The sequence below is a fragment of the Hippocampus bargibanti genome, linkage group LG05 (assembly GCF_051943395.1).
Source record: "Hippocampus bargibanti isolate YZ-2025 linkage group LG05, ASM5194339v1, whole genome shotgun sequence".
NCBI classification, from domain to species: Eukaryota; Metazoa; Chordata; class Actinopteri; order Syngnathiformes; family Syngnathidae; genus Hippocampus; species Hippocampus bargibanti.
In genome coordinates, this window is record NC_142738.1 from 29,618,343 (window position 1) to 29,644,048 (window position 25,706).

A 25,706-nucleotide genomic window follows, 5' to 3' on the forward strand; every position below is an offset into this window, starting at 1 on the left:
AAAAGATTTTTTTTTTCAAATCAAACGCACCGGCACGAAACAGGCTTCTGATTGGCTGCCGGTGTATGCAAATGAGAATGTGCATACTCGGCACCGGCAGCTAATCAGAAGCCTGTCCATGCTTCTTCGGACTACACAGTGACTGAAAAGTGTACTTCAAAGTTTTGAAAGGCGCTCAGAAAGAGGAGTCCACGTGGCTTAGAGCAGACAACGCTATGCAAACATTGCATTGTGGACCATGACGACAAACGACAACTGGAGCAAAATCTTTACCATCAATTAAGCAAGGGAGCAATTGTGGTAGGCACTTACTTAATTTAAAAAAAAATCCTTTATACTTTGCAACAATGTTTTTTTTTTGCGGGCAGGCAACTTTTCAGAGTTGTCTGCCCGGGTGTTCGCTAACTTTTTGTCATGAGTTTCAGACACGTGATTTGGATTAATCAATGAAAGAAATAAACTGTACTGTGTAATCAAGTGGTTTTATTGACCTTTGTGATGGTTGTTGATGTAGTTGCCTCCTGATGATATCCGAGTGAAGTTGCCGTGCTTTCTAGGCGATCATACCCTCACTCACACTGTCCCCTGCTAGCTGCTTTTCATTAATCCAAATCAACAGAAGTTTTCAACCTCTTCTATTGCCTGAGACCATTGCTTAGACAACACAGAAACAGCCTTAGCCGCACGTAGCAACGGTCGACTTAGCGTACTGGTACTGGGACAGCTAAGGCACAAAAACGCACACCTCGTTGGTGTTTTTTGATGATTTCCTTCTCCTGCTCGACCATCATTTTCTTTAATGTCTTCTTAGGCTTAACACTAGCCTGTGGTGGCGTCTTTTTTGGTCCCATAATAATAATAATAAATTTCATTTATAAGTGCCATTCAAAACTCTCAAGTCACCACTCGATAACAAACCACATCTGCACTCATAGAGGGGGTGTGGAAAACTAGTACGCCAGTCACCGTGGCGCTCCGTGTGGTTTGGTTCGTTTGCCGAAAACTAGTTTGTATGCCAAGATTATATTCTCGCGAATTTACCGTTCGTAAGGCGAAAAGTTCGTAAACTAAAACGTTCGTAAGCCTGAGGTGTCACTGTCGTTCAAATTCCAAATATGAATCATTTTCGTTCTCTCCTGTGAGACATTGCTGACAAGAAAATCAAAACAACAAGTGCTCCTTGAATTGGGACTTCCGTCCGGAATTGACGTTGCATGACGCAAAACAAGCAGCGAGCGTTTATATTTGGGAACGTTGGCCGCCGCTGGAGAGCCTCACAGCTGCTGGTCGGCAGCAGGCGGCGGCGCGGCGGCGGCGCGCTGGGCGGCGACGGCGTGGTGGTCGTGCAGCTTACGCACGTGCTTCTTCAGGTCAAAGTTGCGGCAGAATCCTTTTCCGCAGGTGGGGCAGGTGAAGGGCTTCTTGTCGTTGTGCGTGTGCATGTGGAAGGTCAGGTTGTAGACTTGGTGAAAGGCTTTGCTGCAGATGGAGCACTTGAACTGTTTCTCGCCGCTGTGGGTCAGCTTGTGGTTCTTGTAGTTGCCTGAGGGGGGGGTTAAAGTGGGGCGCACAAGTGCAACGCGTGCGTCACTCACAGTCGCTCAATCGGGGTGGGGTTCTTTGCAGTGGTGTCACAAGTTATTATTATTATTTTGTTGGTATTGTTTTTATTATTATTATGATTACAAGTGATATTTGTATTATTATTACTATTATTATTATTATTAGATATTTGTATCATTATTATTAGTAGTATTAATTGTTTTAATATTAATATTATTATAAGTAGCATTATTATTTGTCTTATTATAATTCCTATTATTATTGGTCGGACTGGTATTAATATTACTATTATTATTATTATTATTATGATTATTATTATTATTATCATCAATATTACTATCATTATTGTTATATTATTATTTTTTTATTATTATTATTCTTGATATTTTCATTATTATTGTTAATAATAACAATAACATTATTATTATTATATTAATAATAATAATAACATTATTATTATTATTATCATCATTATTGATATTGTTATTATCATTATTCATATTATTATTATTACTATTATTATATTATAATTATTATTATTATCATCATTATTGATATTATTATTATTATTGTTATTATCATTAATATCAATATTATTAATATCGATATTAATATCAATATTATTTATATCTATATTATTATTATCATCAATATTACTATCATTATTGTGATATTATTTTTTTATTATTATTATTCTTGATATTTTCATTATTATTGTTAATAATAATAATAATAACATTATTATTATTATTATATTAATAATAATAATAACATTATTGTTATTATTATCATCATTATTGATATTGTTATTATCATTATTGATATTATTATTATTACTATTATTATATTATAATTATTATTATTATCATTATTGATATTGTTGTTATTATTATTATTGTTATTATCATTAATATCAATATTATTAATATCAATATTAATATCAATATTATTTATATCTATATTATTATTATCATCAATATTACTATCATTATTGTGATATTATTTTTTTATTATTATTATTCTTGATATTTTCATTATTATTGTTAATAATAATAATAATAACATTATTATTATTATTATTATTATATTAATAATAATAATAACATTATTATTATTATTATCATCATTATTGATATTGTTATTATCATTATTGATATTATTATTATTACTATTATTATATTATAATTATTATTATGATCATTATTGATATTGTTGTTATTATTATTGTTATTATCATTAATATCAATATTATTAATATCAATATTAATATCAATATTATTCATATCTATATTATTATTATCATCAATATTACTATCATTATTGTGATATTATTTTTCTAATATTATTATTCTTGATATTTTCATTATTGTTAATAATAATAATAACATTATTATTATTATTATTATTATTATATTAATAATAATAATAACATTATTATTATTATTATCATCATTATTGATATTGTTATTATCATTATTGATATTATTATTATTACTATTATTATATTATAATTATTATTATGATCATTATTGATATTGTTGTTATTATTATTGTTATTATCATTAATATCAATATTATTAATATCAATATTATTAATATCAATATTAATATCAATATTATTTATATCTATATTATTATTATCAATATTAATATCAATATTATTATTATTATTATTATAATTATTATTATGGCTTCAAATGACTTCTACTTGGCGTATTTGAATACGATTCCACCGCATATAGCTATATTTTACGTTTTAAGACTCGCTCTGAATATTCAGGAAGTCTTGTTTTTGACTTGGTGACGAGTCCGTACGTGACGTCATGAAAGGACCACCCCCCTGACCGAAAAAAGACACATTGTAGCAGTCCTTCAATCACGTCTATGTATTTTGCTGTACATGTTTGGTCTGAGACCCGTGTTGCACCCAAAAGCCGCCAGAAGAGGGCATCCAAGCTCCATATAAGGAATTAATCAGCCTGTGGAAGCAGAGGTGGCCACTGGAGGTCGCCATTTTGTGCCTCTTTTTTTTGGGAGTGGGAGATTTTCCCCCAACTTTGCCTCAAAATGGCACATATCATTCTTTAATCGATTGCAAACATGTATGCTTTCCTCTTCGGAACTATTTGAATCATATTCATAACTGGATGTTAAACAAGAAAGCATCTTCTCCGAATCTGAAGCCATTGTTTTGATTCTCCAGCAATGCACGTCTTGGCGTGACGTCACCAACTGGGGGCGGGACTTTCTGAAAATGCCCAATTCGCAGCTCATTTTCGACACTTTAAGTCATGTTTATTGGTGTTTTGCATTTGACTAAAAACATCATGTGTTTTGGGTAGTTTAGATGCTATAAAACGTTTTTCTGGTGTCAGTTAAAAAACAAAAAAGTGACGTCAGTTGCCCTTTAAATAATGTATATAGTATTTCTTATGATGTGCAAATCCATCTTTTAGGAATACATGTGTTCAAGTTGTCAATGAGAAGAATATTTCTATCCTCTTTCATGATTCCCAAACATAAAATATGACGATCTGGATCTGGCCCTGCACCCCCCGCCCCCCCCAACGCCATCTCCATCCACGTGCACGCGTACCTTTCTGGTGGAAACCTTTGCCGCAGAACTCGCAAACAAAAGGTTTGTAGCCGGCGTGGATCCGCGTGTGCGTGTTAAGCGTGGAGCTGCGGTTGAAGGCTTTGCCGCACTGGCTGCACTTGTGAGGCTTTTCCTGCACAAAAGAAGAAAGAAAAAAAATCAATAGATTCAAAGAAAATAGATATTTATCAAAAGCTATTTTCACAATCAGCATAAACTGTCACGTCACGACAGCATTTTGTGCATTTTTTTTCCAAAAAGCATTTTAAACCACTCATCACTGTAGCTACGCGCATCATTGTCATTATCATCATCATCATCATCAGTGATGTTAGGAAGTACAGTAGATGATTGTTTTTCAATGCACACCTGAAAATAACTTCAGTGTGTGTTGGGGTGGTGGGGTGAAATGAATACAAAGTCCATGGCAAAAAAAAGAACAAAATATAACAATTATACAGAAGAGGATTCGGGACACTGGAGAAAAAAATATATGGTTAGCAAGATTCTCACTTTATTCTCAGAAATCTGAGAATAAAGTCAGAATTCTGATTTCAAGGTCCGAATTTTAAAGTCAGAATTGTGAGAATAAAGTCAGAATTTTGACAATAAAGTCAGAATCTTGCCAACCTTTTTTTCTTCAGTGGCCCTAATCCTCTTACGTACAATTATTAGCGTGAACAGCAATTTATATAGCGTGTGTGGGTGAATTCAACCGGCTAACGCGCTAACGTGCTAGCCGGTTGGTCATTAGAAAACGAACATTGAATAAGACATCCTATCAATCATCCATTGTCCTTTAATAATAATAATAATAATAATAATAATAATAATAATAATACATTTGATTCATAATCGCCTTTCAAGGACGTTTTACAGTCGCAGGATAAGAACAAAGATTTGTTTTCTACGGTTGAGCAGCGGCAGATATTCGCGCCAGCGTTTACTCAACCCGGAAGTAACACACACCACTCGCTCAAATGGTCATCGGCACGATAATATTGAAATTAATTAAAACTACTCACCAAATAAATCTTAGGCGTGGAAAAAAAACTCATCTTGTGTATCTTTCATAAATGAACTTTTTGTTTTGTTCCGGCAGAAAAATTCAGACAGTGAACGAAAGGCAAATCTTACATACGGAATACTCGAAGAATATATATAGTCCGACCTGTATTTTATGATTTTATCTTACGCACAGTAAACCATACGAGAAGAGTTCATTTTATAACATCCTCATTGTTTTCCAATGAGCAGTTGGTTGCTGTTGTTACATTAGTTGACTTTTTCCGCTTTGTCAGGAAAGGTTTCCTACACTTGGAGCGGTCTTTGAACGTACCTCGAGTCCAGCTTGTAGAGTGTTAAACGCGAGTGTGACGCTATTTTTGCATTTTCTTCTCTCCGCCGAGTTAGTTTTGCTCCATCAAAACAGATTACTTATAAATATGCACGCTCGCGTTTGTAGCTGTGTAAGAGAGCCAGTGGCGGGGTTTAATCATTCATAATGTTCGTGTCAAGTGAATTCTGGATGCATTAGCGTCTGTGTCACGCCAATCAAACTCGTCGGCATTTTGGGCAAGCATGCTAACGAGTCCAACGAGAATGAAAACGCGACAATGTGGATTATTCGTCGTGTTCGTCATTTATCTTGTTGTAGACCATAACAAAATAAAGTTCAATCGAATGAGCAGGCGGAAGGAATCACCCTCATCCGCACTAAAAAAATGGATGATTAAATTCGACAAATTAGTCAACGTCCTTATAAAACGTGTGGGTTTGAATGTTACCTGAGTGTGTATGATCTTGTGTCTGCAGAGGGTGCTGGCCTGTCGGAAGCCTTTCCCGCAGACTTTGCAGACGAACGGCCGGGCGCCCGTGTGCACCGGCATGTGGCGAGTCAAGTTGTAGTGCGCGTTGAACACCTGAAACACACGCACGCGCAAAGGAAAATTCTTTACAAAAATATGACTTAAAAAAATACTATGATAGAATTCCAAGGATAGTTGACAAGCACGTTTTATTTGTTCCACGTCGCGATGTTGTCGTCATTTTTCGGCGACTGCGAAACTAAGTCAAGTTTTTATTGTTCACGAATTGAAAGATATTTAACATCGCGTCAAAATAAATAGAAAACAAACACGTCACGTTGGGCATTTTAAGACTAAATGGACGCGTTCAAAATCAAATTGGTGGGGAGGAGGAGGTAAATTGGCAATTCGCACAATTCGAAAAATGTCAGATTACCGTTTGAATCGTCCTTAAATAGCAATAAATAAAATGATCATATTTGAGACTTGATAACACACGATTTACGGCACGTGAATCTCTTTAAAAGGCTTACACGCAATAGAATTGGAAGCACGTTGAAATTGGTTGACGGCTCGTTTGAAGAAAAAAAAACTATTTCAGCATATTTAACATGTCTTTTTTTAAATGTCATGTTAGACATGTTTAAACGGACGCCGTGTTTCATATTTGTCAAACACATTTAGCAAAAAAACGGTTGAAGCATTTAAACGCCCCTTTCCAAAACGCTCCGATTCCGAAAAGCACTCTAGAAACAACTGTGTCAGAAAATAACAAAACATTAAATAAAAGTGCGTTTATATTAGCCGTTTTGAGAAACATTGTTTATCTTATTTCAGCGTTGTCGATTTCTCAGCCGATTTGAAAAAGCTTTCATACGCATAAATTTCCGAAAAGCACTTTCGAAACACCAGCGGTTAGAAAATAACAAAAATTAAACAAAAAGGTGCATTCACATTGGCTGTTTTTGAAAACAACATTAATCTTATTTCAAAGTGATTTTGAAGCCAATTTGAAATAAAAAACATTTTGACACTTTCATTCGCTTAAATTTCCCAAAAGCACTTTCGAAACACCAGCGTCATAAAGGAACAAAAATAAAACAAATGTGCATTTACATGAGCTGTTATTGAAAACAAATTTAAGATGATTTCGGAGTTGTCGATATTTCAGCCAATTTCAAAAAAGAAACAATGTTTAAACTTTCATCCGCATACATTTCCGAAAGCAATTTCGAAACACCGGCGCCAGAAAACACTTTCGAAACACCACCGTCACAAAACTACAAAAATAAAATAAAGGTACGTTTATATTAGCCGTTTTGGAAAACATCGTTTATCTTATTTCAGAGTTATCGATTTTTCAGCCAATTTGGACAAAAATAAACACATTTTAAACTTTCATCCGCAAAAAAATTCCGAAAAGCACTTTCGAAACACCAGCGTCACAAAACGACAAAAATAAAATAAAGGTGCATTTACAATGGCCGTTTTTGAAATAAAAAACCCTAATCTTTTTTCAGAGTTGTCGATTTTTCAGCCAATTTGAAAAAAAAATATTACAAAATAAAGCATTTTTAAACAGACACCGAACGCGATCTTTTCGTTGAAATGAAAACTTCCGGTTTGTTTGGCTCGCTCCGTTCCGACGACGAAACGTGGAATTTTCTCGCCAAGAATTTGAAAGCATATTTAGTGTATTATTTTTTTCGATCGGCGGCTCGGACGAACGTGAATTTTTCCCCGAACCTTCTCTCTCTACGCGAGCTCAAAAGGCGACACTCGAACGCGGACGTACTTTTCCGCAGACTTCACAGGTGAACACTTTGGGTTTTCCTCCCGCGATTCTCGCCGCGGCAGCTGACGACGACGACGACGAGGAGGACGACGAGTTCTTCAGAATCTTCTCTCCGAAGTCGCGCTCCTTCATGAGGTTGTGGAGGTGGTTGTGCGCGGCTTGGTAGGGCAGCGGGCCGGGCTTGTGCCTGGCGGCCAGCAGGTACGAGGCCATCGGGTGCAGGTTGAGGAGCCCCGCCGGAGCGCCGTCGCCACACCCGCCCCCGCCGCAGTTGAGGTAGCACGCGGTACCTCGCGACGGGAAAGCCGACTGGGTCACCACGCGGGGCCGGAACAGTTTGTAGTGGCCGCCGCCGTCCGGCTGGGGGCGGGCCGGGGAGTCCTGGCGGAGGGCCAGCCGCTGCTGCTCAGCATAGCCGAAGGGAAGCAGCGGGATCATGCAGTGCAGCGAAGGCGGGCACGAGTCGGCCGGCCCGGCCGGCGTCGGGCGGAGCCAGCCGGGCAGCGGGACGACGGCCTTGGGCTCGGGAGTCCGGGCCATGATCCGTTCGATGGAGAAGGCCAGCGATTTGGCGTGCGACGGCGAAGACGAGATGGACGAGGAGGAAGCCGCCGTGGCATGCTGGCCCCCGGCGGCGGCCGGCCCGCTGCGACGCGGGTCCATCAGGCGCAGAGGGGGACCCGAGCGTCGTCACTCAGCGGCTCGCCGGAGGGGGGGTCACCGTCACCATCCCCGGTCGGCCGGTGGGCCTTCCCGTCGCCCCTCCCCAACCCCCCTTTTCCACTTGTTCCCCTCCTCGCCCTCCCTCTTTTCCCCTTCACCGACTGTCCGCGCCTCGCCCGCCCGCTTATTGACGCTCGATGGCGGCGTGCGGAGAGCCGGGACCCCGCGCTCTCTCCGATCGTTAGCGCGCGCCACCGGCGGAAACCGAAGCGGTTCTGTTCGCTGCCATTGACCCAAAGTACGACGACTACGAGGAGGAGGAGCTGCGGGATTGATCAAGAACACGTGGACGACGACGAGGAGGAGGAGGCGCGTCGCGCTGCTGGACGCGCACTCGAATGAAGGACTTGGCTGCTCTCCAGACCCCCATGTGCCTCTGCGTGACGTCACCCCCTAATTTGGACCTGCTACTTTCGTACGTAGCCTCCGCCAATTGCTCTTTCGCAAGCCTTCAAATGTGTTGTATTTTTTTTCTTCTTAAAACGGCGCCCAATTTGCATTTCAAGTGACATTTTAACGCGTTTAAAACGATTTGACACCCACGAGCCGAATTGATGAAGTTGCCATTTTGAAAATCTGACGATCGATCGGCTGGCCGTCTTTTCAAGTGGACACAAATACCCCCCCCCCTCACCCGAATTATCCTAACGCTGACCCCCCCCCCCTAAAAAAAAGTCAATAAAAGAAAAAGAAGCTTTTCAATTGAAATTGACGCGATCACATTTGAAGAGTCAAATACGATTTGAAGAACCGAAAAGCGACGTTATGTTAATATTAATGTATCGTTTTCTTTCTTTTTTGCCCCCCCCCCCCTCCTCCCGTCATTTTGTTGTCAGACTAAATCGTTTTTAAGGTGATTTAGGGGGGGGGGGATCGCAGCACCGGTTAAGTCATTTCCCCTCGTAGGATTATCTCTCTCTCTCTCTCTCTCTCACACACACACACACACACACACACACACACACACACACACACACACACACACACACACACACACACACACACACACACACACACACACACACACACACACACACACACACACACACACACACACACACACACACACACACACACACACACACACACACTTCCACGGACAACAAATATCGGTAAACATGTGGACCCATCAGGCAAATATAAGAAAATACAACACAAAGATTAAAATGATGTGGTGAGTGAGTTATTTGAAAATGTGGACTTTACTCTGAATTTCGAATTTTACACCATTGAGACGCTTCACAATTGTCATTTTTTGATGGTGCACATTTGTACTTCATTTTAGACACAACAACTGGATTTTTTTTTATAATGGGCTAATAATTGTCATTGGAACACACACCTGCCAGCCACTCGTTTCCTCGATCCAACATAACGTCACAAAAAGACCGTAACAAACAGAATATATCATCTTCTTTATAAAAAAAAAAAAAAAAAATCTAACGATACATTTGCTTTTTCTTTGTGGCACAAACAAGCACAGCTTCAAAAACCACCCCTCGAAAAAAAAATGAAAGAAAAAAATCCACAAAGCACTTCATGGCGACGATCAATCGACACGTTTGACTTCCGGTCACATGTTTAGCACACTCTTCGCTTCCGCATATTTCCTCTTTCTTTGTGGCACAAACAAGCAATACTTCAAGAACTCCCCCCCCCCCCCCCCCCAAAAAAAAAAAAAAAAAAATAAAAAAAAAAAAAAACCCCACAAAATACGTAAAAGCGACTTAAAACTGACGTTCGGATTGACGCATTTGACTTCCTGTCACGTGATTGTCAGCCCGACGCTCCGCACATTTCCTCTTTTTTAAGAACCTCGCCCCCTCAAAAATCTCAATAAAATAAAACACATTTCCTCTTTTTTTGTGGGACAAATACAACTTTAAGAACCCCGCCCCCCTCAAAAATCTAAAAAACTAAACTAAATAAAATAAAATCCACAAAACTCATAATGGCGACGACGCGTTTTACTTCCTGCCACGTGATTAACACCTTCTCTGCTTCTTCCGCATGACATTGGTTGTTTAATATAAATCGTAACGAAGCACAAACGCCGCAAGAGCACAACTTTTCTCTCTCAATCCAAATGGCGGATCGGAATCCGAAATGTTGTCCGGTCGCTCTCGCAACCGTCCACAAGGGGGCGCGTAGCAAAGGTCAACCCGTTTAGGGGGGTCCTTGGTGAGCCGCAATTCAAAATTCAAACTTAATTGCTTCCCAGAAAGTGTGTGTAAGGCCAAAAGTTTGTCTGCCAAACATTTATTTCTCATAAGAAACCATTAAAATGAGAATAACCCGTTCCCAGGTCCCCATAAAACGTGATCTTGACTGTTTGCTGGTTTAAATAATTCTAAAGCTTGTGAAACAATGTTTGCCACGATAGGGGTGGAGTCTGTTCGATCTCCTTGACCAACCACATTCCCTAATTACTTGTTTGCCAGGCCTCTGATTGTATAATTAATTACCATGTCCTAAACCCCTTTCCGTCAGGAGGGGTTTTTCACTTGTAAATCAGTTCTTCTTCAACAAGATGGATACAGAAGGTCATTACTGTGATGGATTGGCCTGGCCATGCTCAATTTATGCTCAATAATCAAGATTCGTCTGCGTGAGAAAGATTGCACAACACAAAAAAAGCCCTAATTTGTGCTATAATTAAAGGAAAACCGACATCACTTTTTTTTGTTTTTTAACTGACATCAGAAAAACGTTTTATGGCATCTAAAATAGCCAAAACATGCAGTATGATATTTTTAGTCAAATGCAAAACACCAATAAAAATGACTTAAAGTGTCCAAAATCTGAAAAAAAAAAAAGCTGCGAATTGGGCATTTTCAGAAAGTCCCGCCCCCAGTTCGTGATGTCACACATTGCTTGTGAATCAAAACAATGGCTTCAGATTCGGAGAATATGCTTTCTTGTTACACATTCAGTTATGAATATGATTCAAATAGTTCTGAAGATGAAAGCATACATGTTTGCAATCGATTAAAGACTTTATTTGTGCCATTTTGAGGCAACATCGGGGGGAAATGTATCGCCAAAAAAGAGGCACAAAATGGCGACCTTCTGTGGCCACCTCCGTTTCCACAGGCTGATAAATTCCTTATATGGCGCTTGGACACCCTCTTCTGGCGGCTTTTGGGTGCAACACGAGGTCCCCTAACCTAACAAGTCCAGAAAAATACATTGACGTGATGGAAGGACCGCTACAATGCGTCTTTTTTACTGTCCTTCAGTGACGTCACGTACGGACTCGTCACCAACTCAAAAACAAGACTTCCTGAATATTCAGCGCGAGTCTTAAAACATAAAATATAGTTATATGCGGTGGAATCTTATTAAAATACGCTCAGTAGAAGTCATTTAAAGTGATTTTACAAATTATGGACACAACTTGTCCGAAGACGTCGGTTGTCCTTTAAGACCTGGTACAGGGACCCTTCCCATCATCATCAACTGTCAAAATCTGGTCGATTCCATGCCAAAACGCATCGCTGAGCTGATAAAGAACAAGGGAAGACACACTTCTTCATAAAAATTTTAATCATTTGAGTTGTCAAAAAATGTCAACAATCAATTTTATGACAAAATAACAGGGTGGTGCAATTAATTTGCACAAGGGTGTAAGCGATGGTGAAACGTTGTGTTGCACCAAGACTACTATTTGATAGTAGTTGACACAAATTCCCCCAGGCAGACAAATCAGCCCATTTCCAACGGAGCTTGGGCGCCATCTTGTGCATTTTCTGGGTGCTACATTGCTGTCATTGATGGCTCGAATTGATATGGGAGGACTCCTTTAATCGATTGCAAACATGTACGCTTTCCTCTTCAGAACTATTTGAATCATATTCATAACTGGATGACTAACATGAAAGCATCTTCTCTGAATCTGAAGCCATTGTTTTGATTCTCGAGCAAGGCAAGACGTCTTGGCGTGACGTCACGAACAAGGGGGCGGGACCTTCTGAAACCCGCCATTTCATAGGTCATTTTGAAGTACTTTTGAGACACTTTAAGCCATTTTGTTTTGCATTTGACTAAAAATATCAGCCTGCGTGTTTTGGGTCTTTTAGATGCTATAAAACGTTTTTCTGATGTCAGTTAGGAAGCAAAAAAATGGTGTCGTTGTCCTTTAAAACCACACAAAATAGACCTTATTTTATGTATAATAAATGTGCTATTGTATTGTCATTAAAGTAATAAACTGTACTGTATAATAAAGTCATTTTAATTACCGTTGCGATGGCCGTTAATGTTGTTGCCTCTTGATGATGTCCGAGTGCTTTCTTGGCGATAATACCCTCACTCACAATATCCCATGCTAGCTGCTTTTCGTTAAGGTTTTTAACTTCTATTATTATTATTAATAAAAATAATCATAATAATAATAATAATAGGGCGGTTAGCACACCGGCTTCACAGTGCAGAGATCGCCGGTTCGCGTCCCGGTCCGGCCTCCCTGTGTGGAGTTTGCATGTTCTCCCCAGACCCGCGTGGGTTTTCTCCGGGTCCTCCGGTTTCCTCCCACACTCCAAAAAACATGCATGGCAGGCAGATTGACCACTCCAAATCGTCCCTAGGTGTGAGTGTGAGAGTGACTGTTGTACGTATGTCTTTGTGTGCCCTGCGATTGGCTGGCAACCAATTCAGGGTGTCCCCCGCCTCGTGCCCGAAAACAGCTGAGATAGGCTCCAGCGTGTGGTACGGCGCCTGCACCGTGTCCTGCCGTAAGACTCTGCAGCGCATCGTGAGGACAGCTGAGAAGATCATCGGTGTCTCTCTCCTCCCCCTTCAGGACATTTACAACACCCGCCTCACCCGCAGAGCCATCAGGATCGCTGGCGATCCCACCCACCCCTCCCACAATCACCCTGCTGCCATCGGCTAGGAGACTGCAGAGTCTCCGAGCCAAGAACAGCAGGCTCAAGGACAGTTTCTGCCACCAGGCAGTCCGGAGACTCAACTCCCTCCCAGCCCTGCCCACCCTGCCCATTCCCACTGCCACACTCACCGAACTCTGAGGACATGCTACACGCTGTACTATCATCCTGAACTCTATTTTTTGTTCTTTCTCATTTTTTTCTGCAAGACCTCACTTCAACCTTTTCTTGTTTGTTTTTGCATTACTACATTACGTCACTTTCCCGATGACACTACCTCACTTTACATTCAGAAATTACATGTATAGTCTGTTGTCAATTGTATGTCTTATTTAGCCACGTTAGCCTATATGTCATGCATATTAGCATATCTGACAATAAAGCTGACTTTGACTTTGATAAGCGCCTTTCAAAACTATCAAGGTCACTTCACAGTCAAATGAGTTTTTTTCTGTGGGTGCGCAGTGGCAGCCACACATGCCAGCGTTTACTCAACCCGGAATAACTCAAATAGAAAGAAAGCTAGCTAGCTATATAATATATAATAATAATTGTTTGAGACCGTTGCTTAGAGAACACAGAAGCATCCTTAGCCACACGTAGCAATTGTCGATTTAGCGTACTGGTACTGGGACGCTAAGTCACACAAACGCACACCTCGTTGGTGTTTTTCCATGATCTTCTTGGACTTAACACGAGCCTGTGATGGGGTCTTTTTTTTTTGAATGACGGAGTGGAAAAAAAAGGACTAATTTGGAAGACTGTTCCCTCGCTACGCACTTGATTTTCAAGTCGCCTAAGAATGTCGCTGCTGTTTTGGTTAGCGACCATCGAGCGGATGTCACATGGCGGCGAAGTGAAGAAAACGACACCCCAATGCTTAAATATATATTTTTTTTGGGTAGTAGGTCAAGATAAACCACTTGAGCAAACATTTTGAAAACCCAGATCACGGAGTTGCGCAAGTGCGCACACCCTCTTCTCACTGGACCACGACACACACCCGCCACCATTCAAAGTCCATCAACGAAGGCCCGCTCGACGGATCGTTGAAGGCCGTTCTGGACACAACAAGGCCTCGTCGTTTCAGCGGTCCAGCGCACACGTACGTACCGCTGCGCGGTTTGCTAGCATTACCCGCACTACAACAAACAGGGATGCTACGCTAGCTTAGCTTCTGTCCGCTCGTTTCTTCACTAACTTGGTAGTTTTCGGGGATGTCATTCGTCGTCCTGGTCGCTGTCCCGCATGCTGACCCCGTCCAGGCCTCCTCCCGCCTTGACGGCCAGCGTGGCCTCTTCCACCGTCAGCCGGTTGTAGACTGTCTGGTAGCTGTTGTCATGGAGCGTCCCTTCCGGTACGCCCTGAAGACGGAAATCTCGGTAGCTCTTCTGCCGAGGGCACAGGAGACGCTCGCTTTGTTCAAAGTCGTTTCAATGGCGGCCGCGTTGTGCTATTGAGCAATGATGCTAACGCGGTCAGGAAGCAAAGTCTCCTGACTCAACGCTAATTCATAAATTCAGTGATACCTCGGCTTATGAACACTTTAGCTTACGAACTGTTTGCCTTACGATCATTAAATTCGCGAGAATATAATCTTGTCATACAAACTCGTTTTCAGCAGACGAACCAAACCACACGGCGCCACGGTGGCTGGCGGACTATTTTTCTTTGAGTGCAGATGCGGTTTGTTATCGAGTGGAGTACTTTTGCCATTATCGGAGCGAAAAAGACTCCACCACAGGCTATTGTTAAGACCAAGAGAAAATGACGGTTGAGCAGAAGAAGGAGATAATCGAAAAACACCAACCAGGTGTGCGTTTGTGTGACTTAGCGTCCCAGTAACAGTACGCTAAGTCTACCATTGCTACTATCCTTAAGGACAAGGAAGCTATTAAGGGTCTTTCTGTGTTGTCTAAGCAACGGTCTCAGGCTATAGAAGAGGTTCAAAAACTTGCGTTGATGTGGATTAACGAAAAGCAGCTCGGGGACAGTGTGAGTGAGGGTATTATCACCGAGAAAGCACGGCAACTTCACTCGGATAGTATCAAGCGGCAATCAGTGACCATCACAAAGGTCAATAAAACGACTTGATTATACAGTACGTTTTTTTTCTTTTAATGACAATACAATAGCAGATTTGTTATCATTAAATAAGGTATATTTTGTGTAGTTTAAAGGCTTATTTAGTAGAAAATAATGTTTGATGGGAACCTGGAAACGGATTATTCTCATTTTAATGGTTTCTTGTGTGAAATATATGTTTGGAAGATGAACTTTTCGCCTCACACACACACTTTCTGGGAACCAATTAAATTCGTAAGCTGAGGTATCACCGTAAACGAGAAAGGCTGCCGGGTGGGTGGCTGAAAATAAGCTCCGATTTACCTTGACCATCTTGATGAGCGTCTTGAGCTGGTACAGGTTGAGCTGGAGGTCCAAGCGATCCGCTAACCACACGCACAGAACCTTCATGGACACGTGGTACCATTGCTGCGTACAAAACAACAAACAAAACCATTCACAATCACATAATCGTGTTTATTGGCCAAGTATGTCGAAGACACAAGGAATTTGTCTTTTGTAGAACACGCTGCACTAGTATCATCCTGAAAAAAGACATGACAAAGAAGTATAGAGGACAATAGTATAGGATTATCTAATCAAATCAAATTGCTTAATATAAGTGGTCACAGGGACTTGGTGCGCATGGATCGGTTAGCGCCTGCCTGAGGGGAGTGGCTGGAAAAGGTGGTGGGCAGGGTGCCGAGGGTCCTCAAGAATGGCTAGGCGGCGCCAATAATTTTTTTCTGCCGGTTGAAGTCGGATTTTGTCCATTTTGGTGGCGACCCCGAAGCAAACCGTGACGGGAGAACGTGAGGGACACTGGAAACGAATCAAAGGCGATTTGCAAATGGCCGTATTCTGTTTTCGTTCAACAACTTCGTCACCATCGTACGGCGAGTGGGGAGCGGGACCTTCCGAGACCTGTAATGGGAAAAATGTTCCAGGTCTCGGAAGGACCACTGCAGCCAAGGGACCGTGACGGGTTGAAAAGTAGTAATTCGATTGGACTGGATGGACCTAGACATTTACATTTCACAGCAGCAAAGGTTATGAAAGGAAGAGGAAAGGAAAGAAAGAAGTAGAAAAACAAAAAACAGGAGCTGCTGGAAAGGCCGCCACTCTCGCGGCGCCATCTTGAAATCAAAAACAAAGTAAATAACAAATAATATGACAACACAAACAAGGTCATTCATTATTCAGCACTTGCTGCAACCTCTTTGTGACATGAAGCAGTTCTCGATGCTTTTTCCCATGTTGTGCTGCTTCCAGGTGTGTTTTTTTTCGTATTTAAGCATTTAACCAATCACATTTCTGCTATCATTTACCAGGGTCAGTAATCGACCTGGACGCCTTCACAATCAGTTCTGCAGGCCCTGGAGCATAAAATAAGTGTCGATGAAACTGTCGCTTGAACCAATCAGATTTCAAGTTGGCAAACCAAGGCCTGATGGAAGGCGCTGGAAATGTCAGAGTTTTTGCAAACTATGATTGACTAGTCACATGGTTGGCTACTCAGTAGCCAATCATAGTACAGTATCACTTGCCGCTAGTGATAAGAGCATACCGGCCTAGGCTAGCACACCGTATCTGTAGCGAGCTATATTATTGTGTCGATTTAATAGCGATTTTGTCAACCCACAATGGCTGAAGGATTAAAAGAAATGGACTTGGATGCAGATACAGTGAGACCTCAACTTACAAACACCTCAACTTACACACTTTTTGTCTTACAAACCTCAATTTTCTGAAAATTAAACCTTATAATAAGCACTATTTTCATAATACACACCCACCACGGCTGGCGGAATGATCTTCGGCGGAAGCACACGACCGAACAGCACCAACAGTCCTTATGGAGGGTGACTCTCCTTCCATAAGCCATCAACGACCATCAAAAAAGTAAATAGAACTTTATTTTACAGCAGTTTATTTCTTTAATTACAGTCCTCATGTAATGCACCTCTCTTTCCAAACAGCAATGCCCTTTGACCTTCGACCTCCAATACCATTCCATCAAGCCATAAATGACCATCACAAATGTAAATAAAGTGACTTTATGATACAATTCAGTGTATTTCTTTCATTACAATACAATATCACATTTATTATACATAGAATAAGGTATGTTGTGTGTAGTTTTAAGACTTATTTAGTTGAAAGTATATTTTATGGAAACCCGGGAACGGATTATTCCCATTTTAATGGTTTCCTATGGGAATTTTTGTTTGAGATACACACTTTTCGCCTTACACACTCTGTCTGGGAACCAATTAAGTTCGTAAGTTGAGGTCTCACTGTATACTGTTTTCCAAGCCATTTTCAAGACAACCTTTTCAAAATGGACATCATTAAGAAAGGTTAGACAACTCCGAAGCTAGCAAAAATAGCAAATAATACTGCAATTTGAGGTTATCACGAATCTACATGTTTATAGTAAAAAAAACGAACAGTTTAGTGATAGTATTTCTTTAAATCACAAGTTATTTTCTGGCTTTCGGCACCCTCTAGTGGACGTGTAGTAAATTGCACCATACTGTGGATTGATTCAGACATAGCACTACTGAAGGCCTAGCGATGAAATCCACGGTCCACTTTTGGGAAAATGGGCCCCTGACTGTTTCTGTGGTGATTTTCGAGGCTGTCGCGGTATTCCCAAAATTTCCCAAGCCCATTATTCAGCGTCTCTCTACCAATTATGAAGAAAATAAGTCTTTCCATACACGCCTGCTCTGTAAGTGTCGCAGCGTGGCAACCAAAACATATTGATTCCTTCAGTGAAACGTTCTCATCTTTATGAGTGGAGGAACGCAGATATCGTCAGGCAGTACACGCCGTCCTAAATCAAGAAACAGGATGTTTTCTTTCACTTCCTGTCTGCCCAGACTCGTTCTGAACGTCAACCCATCCTGCCGATGGCGGCGTTTCACCCCCCCCCCCACGGCTATCAATCAAACATGTGTTCCCTTGCTCGCCATTCGGCTGGTACGGCGAGTGGGGACCTTCCGAGACCTGAAATGGGGAAAAAAAAACGTTCCAGGTCTCGGAAGGACCACCACAGCCAATTCCGAGACTCGTTTTGAACGTCGAACCTCCCCCCACGCCCGTCAATCAAAGATTGCCGTGACCCTGCGCCGACCCCAAACGATGACGACGTGCTTGAAGAGGCCGCACTTGTAATTAATTTTGACGACGGCGGAAGAAAAAAAAACAAACCGGAGGTTACTTAACGCGTCGCACAAAAGCCAAAACTTCGAGGAGGGGTCGGGGGGGGGTCACCGACACTTGATTCCGTCGATTGTCGAGTGCTCACCTCTGACTTGCGCTGAACGATTCATCATTTGAATCAAGTCATCAAGAAAAGCGAGTCAGAATGTTACCAACGTAACGGCAAAGTCTTTCAACTTCGCTTTGCCGAATTAACAAACGGGCTTTTCATCGCCATGGCGACGACAACCACGACGATGAGATGAGATGAACCCACGTTTCCTTTTCCCCCGTCATCGTGGAGATCAATGGACTACTTTTCAGTCCTTGACTCCCAACTTCAAAGTGTTCTTTTACACACACACACACACACACACACACACACACACACACACACACACACACACACACACACACACACACACACACACACACACACACACACACACACACACACACACACACACACACACACAAGTTTTACTTTTTACTCTGAAGTCAAAAATAATGACTGTTATTGTTATTGACATGAGACAATTTGAAATTTTGCTTTGGACTTTAGCAAGCATCATATCATATGTTTTGCTTTGGTGGGCCGAATAAAATGATGTGGCGGGCCAGATTTGGCCCCCGGGCCTTGCCTTGGACACCTGTGATCGAAGGGATTAGCCAGATAGCTGAAATGAAAGAAAGTTAGCTAGCTCGCTCGCTAGCTCAACAGATGAACATGGAATTTTGAGTTTGATTTGCTTTGGTGGGCCGAATAAAATGATGTGATTTGGTCTCCGGGCCTTGCCTTGGACACCTGTGATCTAAGGGATTAGCCAGCTATCTGATATGAAAGAAAGCTAACTCGCTAGCTAGCTCAACAGATGCAACATGGAATTACACGTTTGATTTGCTTTGGTGGGCTGAATAAAATGATGTGACGGGGCAGATTAGGTCCCTGGGCCTTGACTTGGACACCGAAGATTCAACGGATTCATCATCTAGCTAAATAGAAAGTCAGCCAGCTAGCTAGCGAGCTTGGTCGCTAGTTAGCTAGCTTGATTGATGAGCATGGAATTTCACGAGTTTGATTTGCTTTCATGGGCCAAATAAAATGAGGTGATGGGCCACATTTGGCCAGCTGGGATTTGCCTTGGACACCTGTGATCTAAGGGATTAGCCAGCTAGCGTAAATGAAAGATAGCTAGCTAGCGAGCTAATTAGCTTGCTTGATTGATTAGCATGGAATTTCACGAGTTTGATTTGCTTTCATGGGCCAAATAAAATGAGGTGATGGGCCACATTTGGCCCCTGGGATTTGCCTTGGACACCTTTGATCTAAGGGATTAGCCAGCTAGCGTAAATGAAAGATAGCTAGCTAGCGAGCTAATTAGCTTGCTTGATTGATTAGCATGGAATTTCACGAGTTTGATTTGCTTTCATGGGCCAAATAAAATGAGGCGATGGGCCACATTTGGCCCCTGGGATTTGCCTTGGATACCCGTGATCTAAGGGATTAGCCAGCTATCGTAAATGAAAGAAAGCTAGCTAGCTAACTAGCTCAACAAATAAACATGGAATTTCATGTTTGATTTGCTTCGGGGGGGCAAATAAAATAAGGTGACGGGCCACATTTGGCCCCCGGGCCTTGCCTTGGATACCCGTGATCTAAGGGATTCGCCAGCTAGCGTAAATGAAAGAAATCTAGCTAGCTAGCTAGCTAAACAGATAAATATGGAATTTCACATGATTGTTTTGCTTTCATGGGCCGAATACAATGATGTGGACGGCCAGATTTGGCCCCCGGGGCTCGCCTTGGAAACCTGTGATCTAAGGGATTCGCCAGCTAGCGTAAATGAAAGAAAGCTAGCTAGCTAGCTCGACAGATGAACATGGAATTTCACAAGTTTGATTTGCTTTGGTGGGCCGAATAAAATGATGTGGCGGACCAGATTTGGCCCCCGGGGCTTCGCTTGGACGTTGGTGATTAGCCAGCTAGCTGAATAGAAAGAGAGCTAGGTTGCTAGCTCGATCGCTAGCTACCTCGATAGATAAGCATGGAATTTCAAAAGCGCGACGGGCCGGCGACTGGTTCGAAGTGTACCTTGACCAACTCCCCCCTGGGGGTGGGCGGCGCGGAGGGAAATAGCCCCCCTCCCACCCCGCCGCCTTCCAATAAAGGCCTGCGAGTCAAATTTGTGTTGGCGTGTCAAAATGGCAGCATGTGTCAATGTGTTGAAATGCTATCATTACATTGACACCAGCGGGGGGTCGCCCGCCTGCTCCCCCCCCCCCCGCTTTATTTCTGACAGCAACACGCTTCCCCTTCTAATCAGCAGCCACTCCCCCCCCCACCTGGCCACCATCTGCTTTCGCTGTTGTCCTCTAATTTGCTCAATTAAGGAGCTCCTCCGTATTCCATTTGCGCAGCGCTAACGAGGCGCCGTCACCGAGGACGACGAAGACGAGACGGACGAGATACGTGCGGACGTCTTGTCAAGACGGGACGTGACTCACTTTACGCGGCGCGCCGGCGAGCGCATCGTCGTCTGTCGCCGTCTTCATAAAAGCTGTCAGACGCAAATTTGACTGGACGTGAAAATGCCCCAGCCGCCTCCTCAAGATGATGCCCACCCCCAACCGCCTCCCCCTCCTTTTTTCATCTCAAATCATAGTGAAGTGGAAATAAAACAGGTTGGTAGCTATCTATTATCTGTGTGGCTAGCTGACTATAGTCAGCTAGCTATTGGGCTATCTATTATCTATCCGACTAGCTTTCTCTCTATTTGAGTTACTTCCGGGTTGAGTGAACGCTAACGTGTGTGGCTGCCGCTGCTCACCCACAGAAAAACGTATCTTATGATTGGCTGTCTGGCTATCTATTAGCTATCCATTCGCTAGCTGGCTAGCTGGCTGACTGTTAGCTGTCTAGCTGTTGGCTGTCGGGCTATCTCTTACCTATTTATTAGCTACCCATTCGCTATCTAGCTAGCTTTATATCTATTAGCTATCTATTAGCAAGCTAGCTAGCTGGCTGACTGTTAGCTGACTAGCTGTTGGCAGTCGGGCTATCTCTTACTTATTTATTAGCTACCCATTCGCTAACTAGCTAGCTTTATATCTATTAGCTATCTATTAGCAAGCTAGCTAGCTGGCTGACTGTTAGCTGTCTAGCTGTTGGCTGTCGGGCTATCTCTTACCTATTTATTCGCTACCCATTCGCTAACTAGCTAGCTTTATATCTATTAGCTATCTATTAGCAAGCTAGCTAGCTGGCTGACTGTTAGCTGTCTAGCTGTTGGCTGTCGGGCTATCTCTTACCTATTTATCGCTATTCGCTAACTAGCTAGCTTTATATCTATTAGCCCATTCGCTAACTAGCTAACTTTATATCTATTAGCTATCTATTAGCAAGCTAGCTAGCTGGCTGACTGTTAGCTGTCTAGCTGTTGGCTGTCAGGCTATCTCTTACCTATTTATTAGCTACCTATTCGCTAGCTAGCTAGCTTTATATCTATTAGCTATCCATTAGCAAGCTAGCTTTCTATCTATTTGCTATTTTCTGCTCACCCACAGAAAAAACTTATCCTGTGACTACTAGTGACCTTGAGAGTTTTAAAAGGCGCTGAGAAATGAAATTATTATTATTATTATTATTATTATTATTATTATTATTATTATCATCAAGGGGGGCAGAGGTCAAGTACAAAAAGTCAACGTAATAATAATAATAATAATAATACATTTAATTTGTAAGCGCATATTTTCCGAACCGGAAGCCATTGTTTTGATTCTCGAGTATTGCAAGACGTCCTGGTGTGACGTCACGAACAAGGGGGCGGGGCCTTCTGAAACTCGCCATTTCCGGTTTCAAATTGAAGTACTTTTTAGACACTTTAAGTCATTTTTATTGGCGTTTTTCATTTGACTAAAAATATCAGCCTGCGTGCTTTGGGGGTTTTAGATGCTATAAAACGTCAGTTATGAAGCAAAAAATGGTGTCGGTTGTCCTTTAAGACGCATCCGCAATGGAGACGCCAACGAGAGCAAAATGGCCGCCGTCTTGGTGTCAATATAATACAGTGATACCTTGGCGAGACGGCGTCAGCGAGACGGCTAATAGCTAGCTAGCTAATGGATAGCAAATAAATAGTGAATATAGATAGCCAACAGCCAATATGACGTGGCCCGTTGCCCGCCTTGAGCATGACCGCACGCCGGCGGGGCCCATTAGCCCCCACCCCCGAGGAGCAGTGGCCACTAATGGGCTGCCAGGTCCACGGCCTCACGTCCAGGCTATCGACCGACGCGGCGTGTTTGACCACGCCCGACGGAAAATATTTTGGGCATTAAGGAGAACCGACTCACCTCAAAGATTTTGCCGATGCAGAGATCATCGTGGATGCCCTCGCGCAGGATGTCCTGGTTGTCCCGCACAAAGGTGACGTAGCCGTCGGCAACGTCCCAGCCGGATTTCTGGAAAGCGACAACCACATGTTCTTGTTAAAATCGACTCATTTACGCAAAATGCTTACGTTACAAACCAAGATAGCTGACTTCTCGGCAACCTTTTTTTTTTTGAGGAGGGGGGCGGATCCCTCTATGATTGACACGTCCACGACATCCAATGTCAAACCATGAAAGTCTTTTTTTTCTTTCTTACCTAATCAAGTTGAGTGAGTGTCATCCGGCTATCTAGCTAGCTATCTCGCAAGCTAGCTATCTACTATCTATTTTCTATCCAGCTGGCTGGCCGACTATCTAGCTAGCTATCTATTAGCTATATAGCTATCTAACTGGCTGGCTAGCTATCTATTGGCTAGCTAGCTTGCTTTCTATCTATTTGAGTTACTTCCGGGTCGAGTGAATGCTGGCGGGTGTGGCTGCCACTTCTCACCCACAAAAAAACTGATCCTATGACTGTAAAGTGACCTTGAGAGTTTTGAAAGGCACTTATAAATCAAATGTATTATTATTATTATTATTAGCTAGATAGCTACCTAGCTAGCTATTTAACTTATCCTGTGACTGTGAAGTGACCTTGAGTTTTGAAAGGCGATTATAAATCAAATGTATTATTATTATTATTATTATTATTATTATTATTATTATTATTAGCTAGATAGCTACCTAGCTAGCTATTTAACTTATACTGTGACTGTAAAGTGACCTTGAGAGTTTTGAAAGGCGTTTATAAATCAAATGTATTATTATTATTATTATTATTATTATTATTATTATTATTATTATTATTATTATTAGCTAGCTAGGACACTGATTTGCTGTGGCGACCCCTTGAAGGGAAAAGCCGAAAGGAAAAGAAGAGGATATTAGCTAGCTAGCTATCTCGCTAGCTAGCTAACTTATCCTGTGACTGTAAAGTGACCTTGAGAGCTTGGGAAGGCGCTTATAAATCAAATGTATTATTATTATTAGTATTTATTATTATTATTATTATTATTATTATTATTATTAGCTAGCAGGGTAACTAGCTATCTATCTAACTTATCCTGTGTAGTAAAGTGACCTTGAGAGCTTTGAAAGGTGCTTATAATTCAAATGTATTATTATTTACAAATCATCAAGACAGACTTAAAGGACAACCGACGCCTCCGGACAAGTTGTGTCCATAATTTGTAAAATGGCTTCAAATGACTTCAACTGAGCGTATTTTACAAAGATTCTACCGCATATAGCTATATTTTATGTTTTAAGACTCGTGCTGAATATTCCGGAAGTCTTTTTTTTTTTTTGGTGACGAGTCCGTACGTGACGTCACTGAAGGAACGCCCCTGACCGTAAAAAAAAGGACACATTGTAGCAGTCCTTCCATCACGTCAATGCTTGTTTGTTCTGAAAACCTCGTGTTGCACCAGAAAGAGCCAGAAGAGGGCGTCCAATTTATCAGCCTGTGGAAACGGGCTGATTCATTCCTCACGGGAGCTCGGTGGCCATTTTCTGCCTCTTTTTGGGTGAGACATCCCCCCCCCCCAATGTTGCCTCAAAATGACCGGAATAAATTTTTTAATGGATTGCAAATATGTATGCTTTCCTCTTCAGAACTATTTGAATCATATTCATCACTGGATGTGTAACAAGAAAGCATATTCTCCGAATCTGAAGCCATTGTTTTGATTCTCCATTGATGCAAGATGTCTTGGCGTGACGTCACGAACTGGGGGCGGGACTTTCTGAAAATGCCCAATTTGCAGCTTTTTTGCGATCTGCAATTTTTTTGCAGATTTTGGACACTTTAAGTCATTTTTATTAGTGTTTTGCATTCGACTAAAAATATCATACTGCGTGTTTTGGCTATTTTAGATGCTAAAAAACGTTTTTCTGATGTCAGTTCGGAACCAAAAAAGTGACGTCGGTTGTCCTTTAAAACACACACGCATACACAGCCTGTGCGGGCTGTGTGATGTCCTCATTCACACTCTTGTTGTCAGGGGAGATTACAAGCCTAATGCTTTTTGTAATCGCTTTGACATCCTTCACAGTCTGCTTTGCCCTTGGGGGTGTTGGACGAGGTGAGGAGGAAGCGGGAGGGGTGAGGGGGACGGGGTTAGCGTCATATATCGGCATAAGCACGCTAAGCGTTTCGCTTTACACAGTCGAGTCAAAAGGCAGATTGAAAGCATTTAACAAAACAAAAATAGACAAACTCAAAAGAAAACAGAGCCCGCAAAAGAGGCTCGAAGAAGGAGCGACACGCCGCCAGCGCTCATTCGTGCGTTTGTAATTCGGACGGACCGGCGGGGGAAAAAAGGTCAAAGGTCACGGGACCGCAGGGGCTTCCGCTGCCGCACGGGTGTCCCAGTCCCCGAAGAAGAAATACGATTGAGCGCGTCTGTCACAACCATCGTTCGCGCGTTGGCACTGGTGGGCTGTCAAAGCCTGCAAGGCCTTCTCTGATGCTGTCGAAATATCGGAATCACAGACTAATTGTCCATGAATTCTTTTGAAATCATTCCAAATTGTCTTTTGAGGAAATGTAAATGTGGACACAGATTAAGAAGTTAATTAATCTGGTTTCTTAATTAATTGTTGTTAATTATATATACGTATAATTATAT

General features: G+C 42.0%; 2 protein-coding genes across 2 annotated transcripts in view; both read right to left on the reverse strand.

Moving 5' to 3' along the window:
• Positions 1-367: 367 nt before the first annotated feature.
• Positions 368-9,057, reverse strand: fezf1 (FEZ family zinc finger 1). The gene is made up of 4 exons (XM_088995613.1): positions 7,763-9,057; positions 5,947-6,081; positions 4,160-4,292; positions 368-1,543 (listed from the first exon to the last, which is right to left on the reverse strand). Exons 1-4 carry the CDS (start codon positions 8,423-8,425, stop codon positions 1,275-1,277), a joined length of 1,200 nt encoding a protein of 399 aa, XP_088851739.1. The 5' UTR covers positions 8,426-9,057; the 3' UTR covers positions 368-1,274.
• A 4,424-nt stretch (positions 9,058-13,481) lies between these two features.
• cadps2 (calcium dependent secretion activator 2) overlaps positions 13,482-25,706 on the reverse strand; it is a 125,744-nt gene continuing 113,519 nt past the window's right edge. Inside the window, exons 25-27 of the mRNA XM_088995605.1 lie at positions 22,999-23,106; positions 15,760-15,864; positions 13,482-14,762 (exon numbers count right to left, since the gene is read on the reverse strand). Coding sequence (XP_088851731.1) covers positions 14,592-14,762; positions 15,760-15,864; positions 22,999-23,106 — 384 coding nt within the window. The 3' untranslated portion in view covers positions 13,482-14,591. The remainder of the gene's footprint in view (positions 14,763-15,759; positions 15,865-22,998; positions 23,107-25,706) is intronic.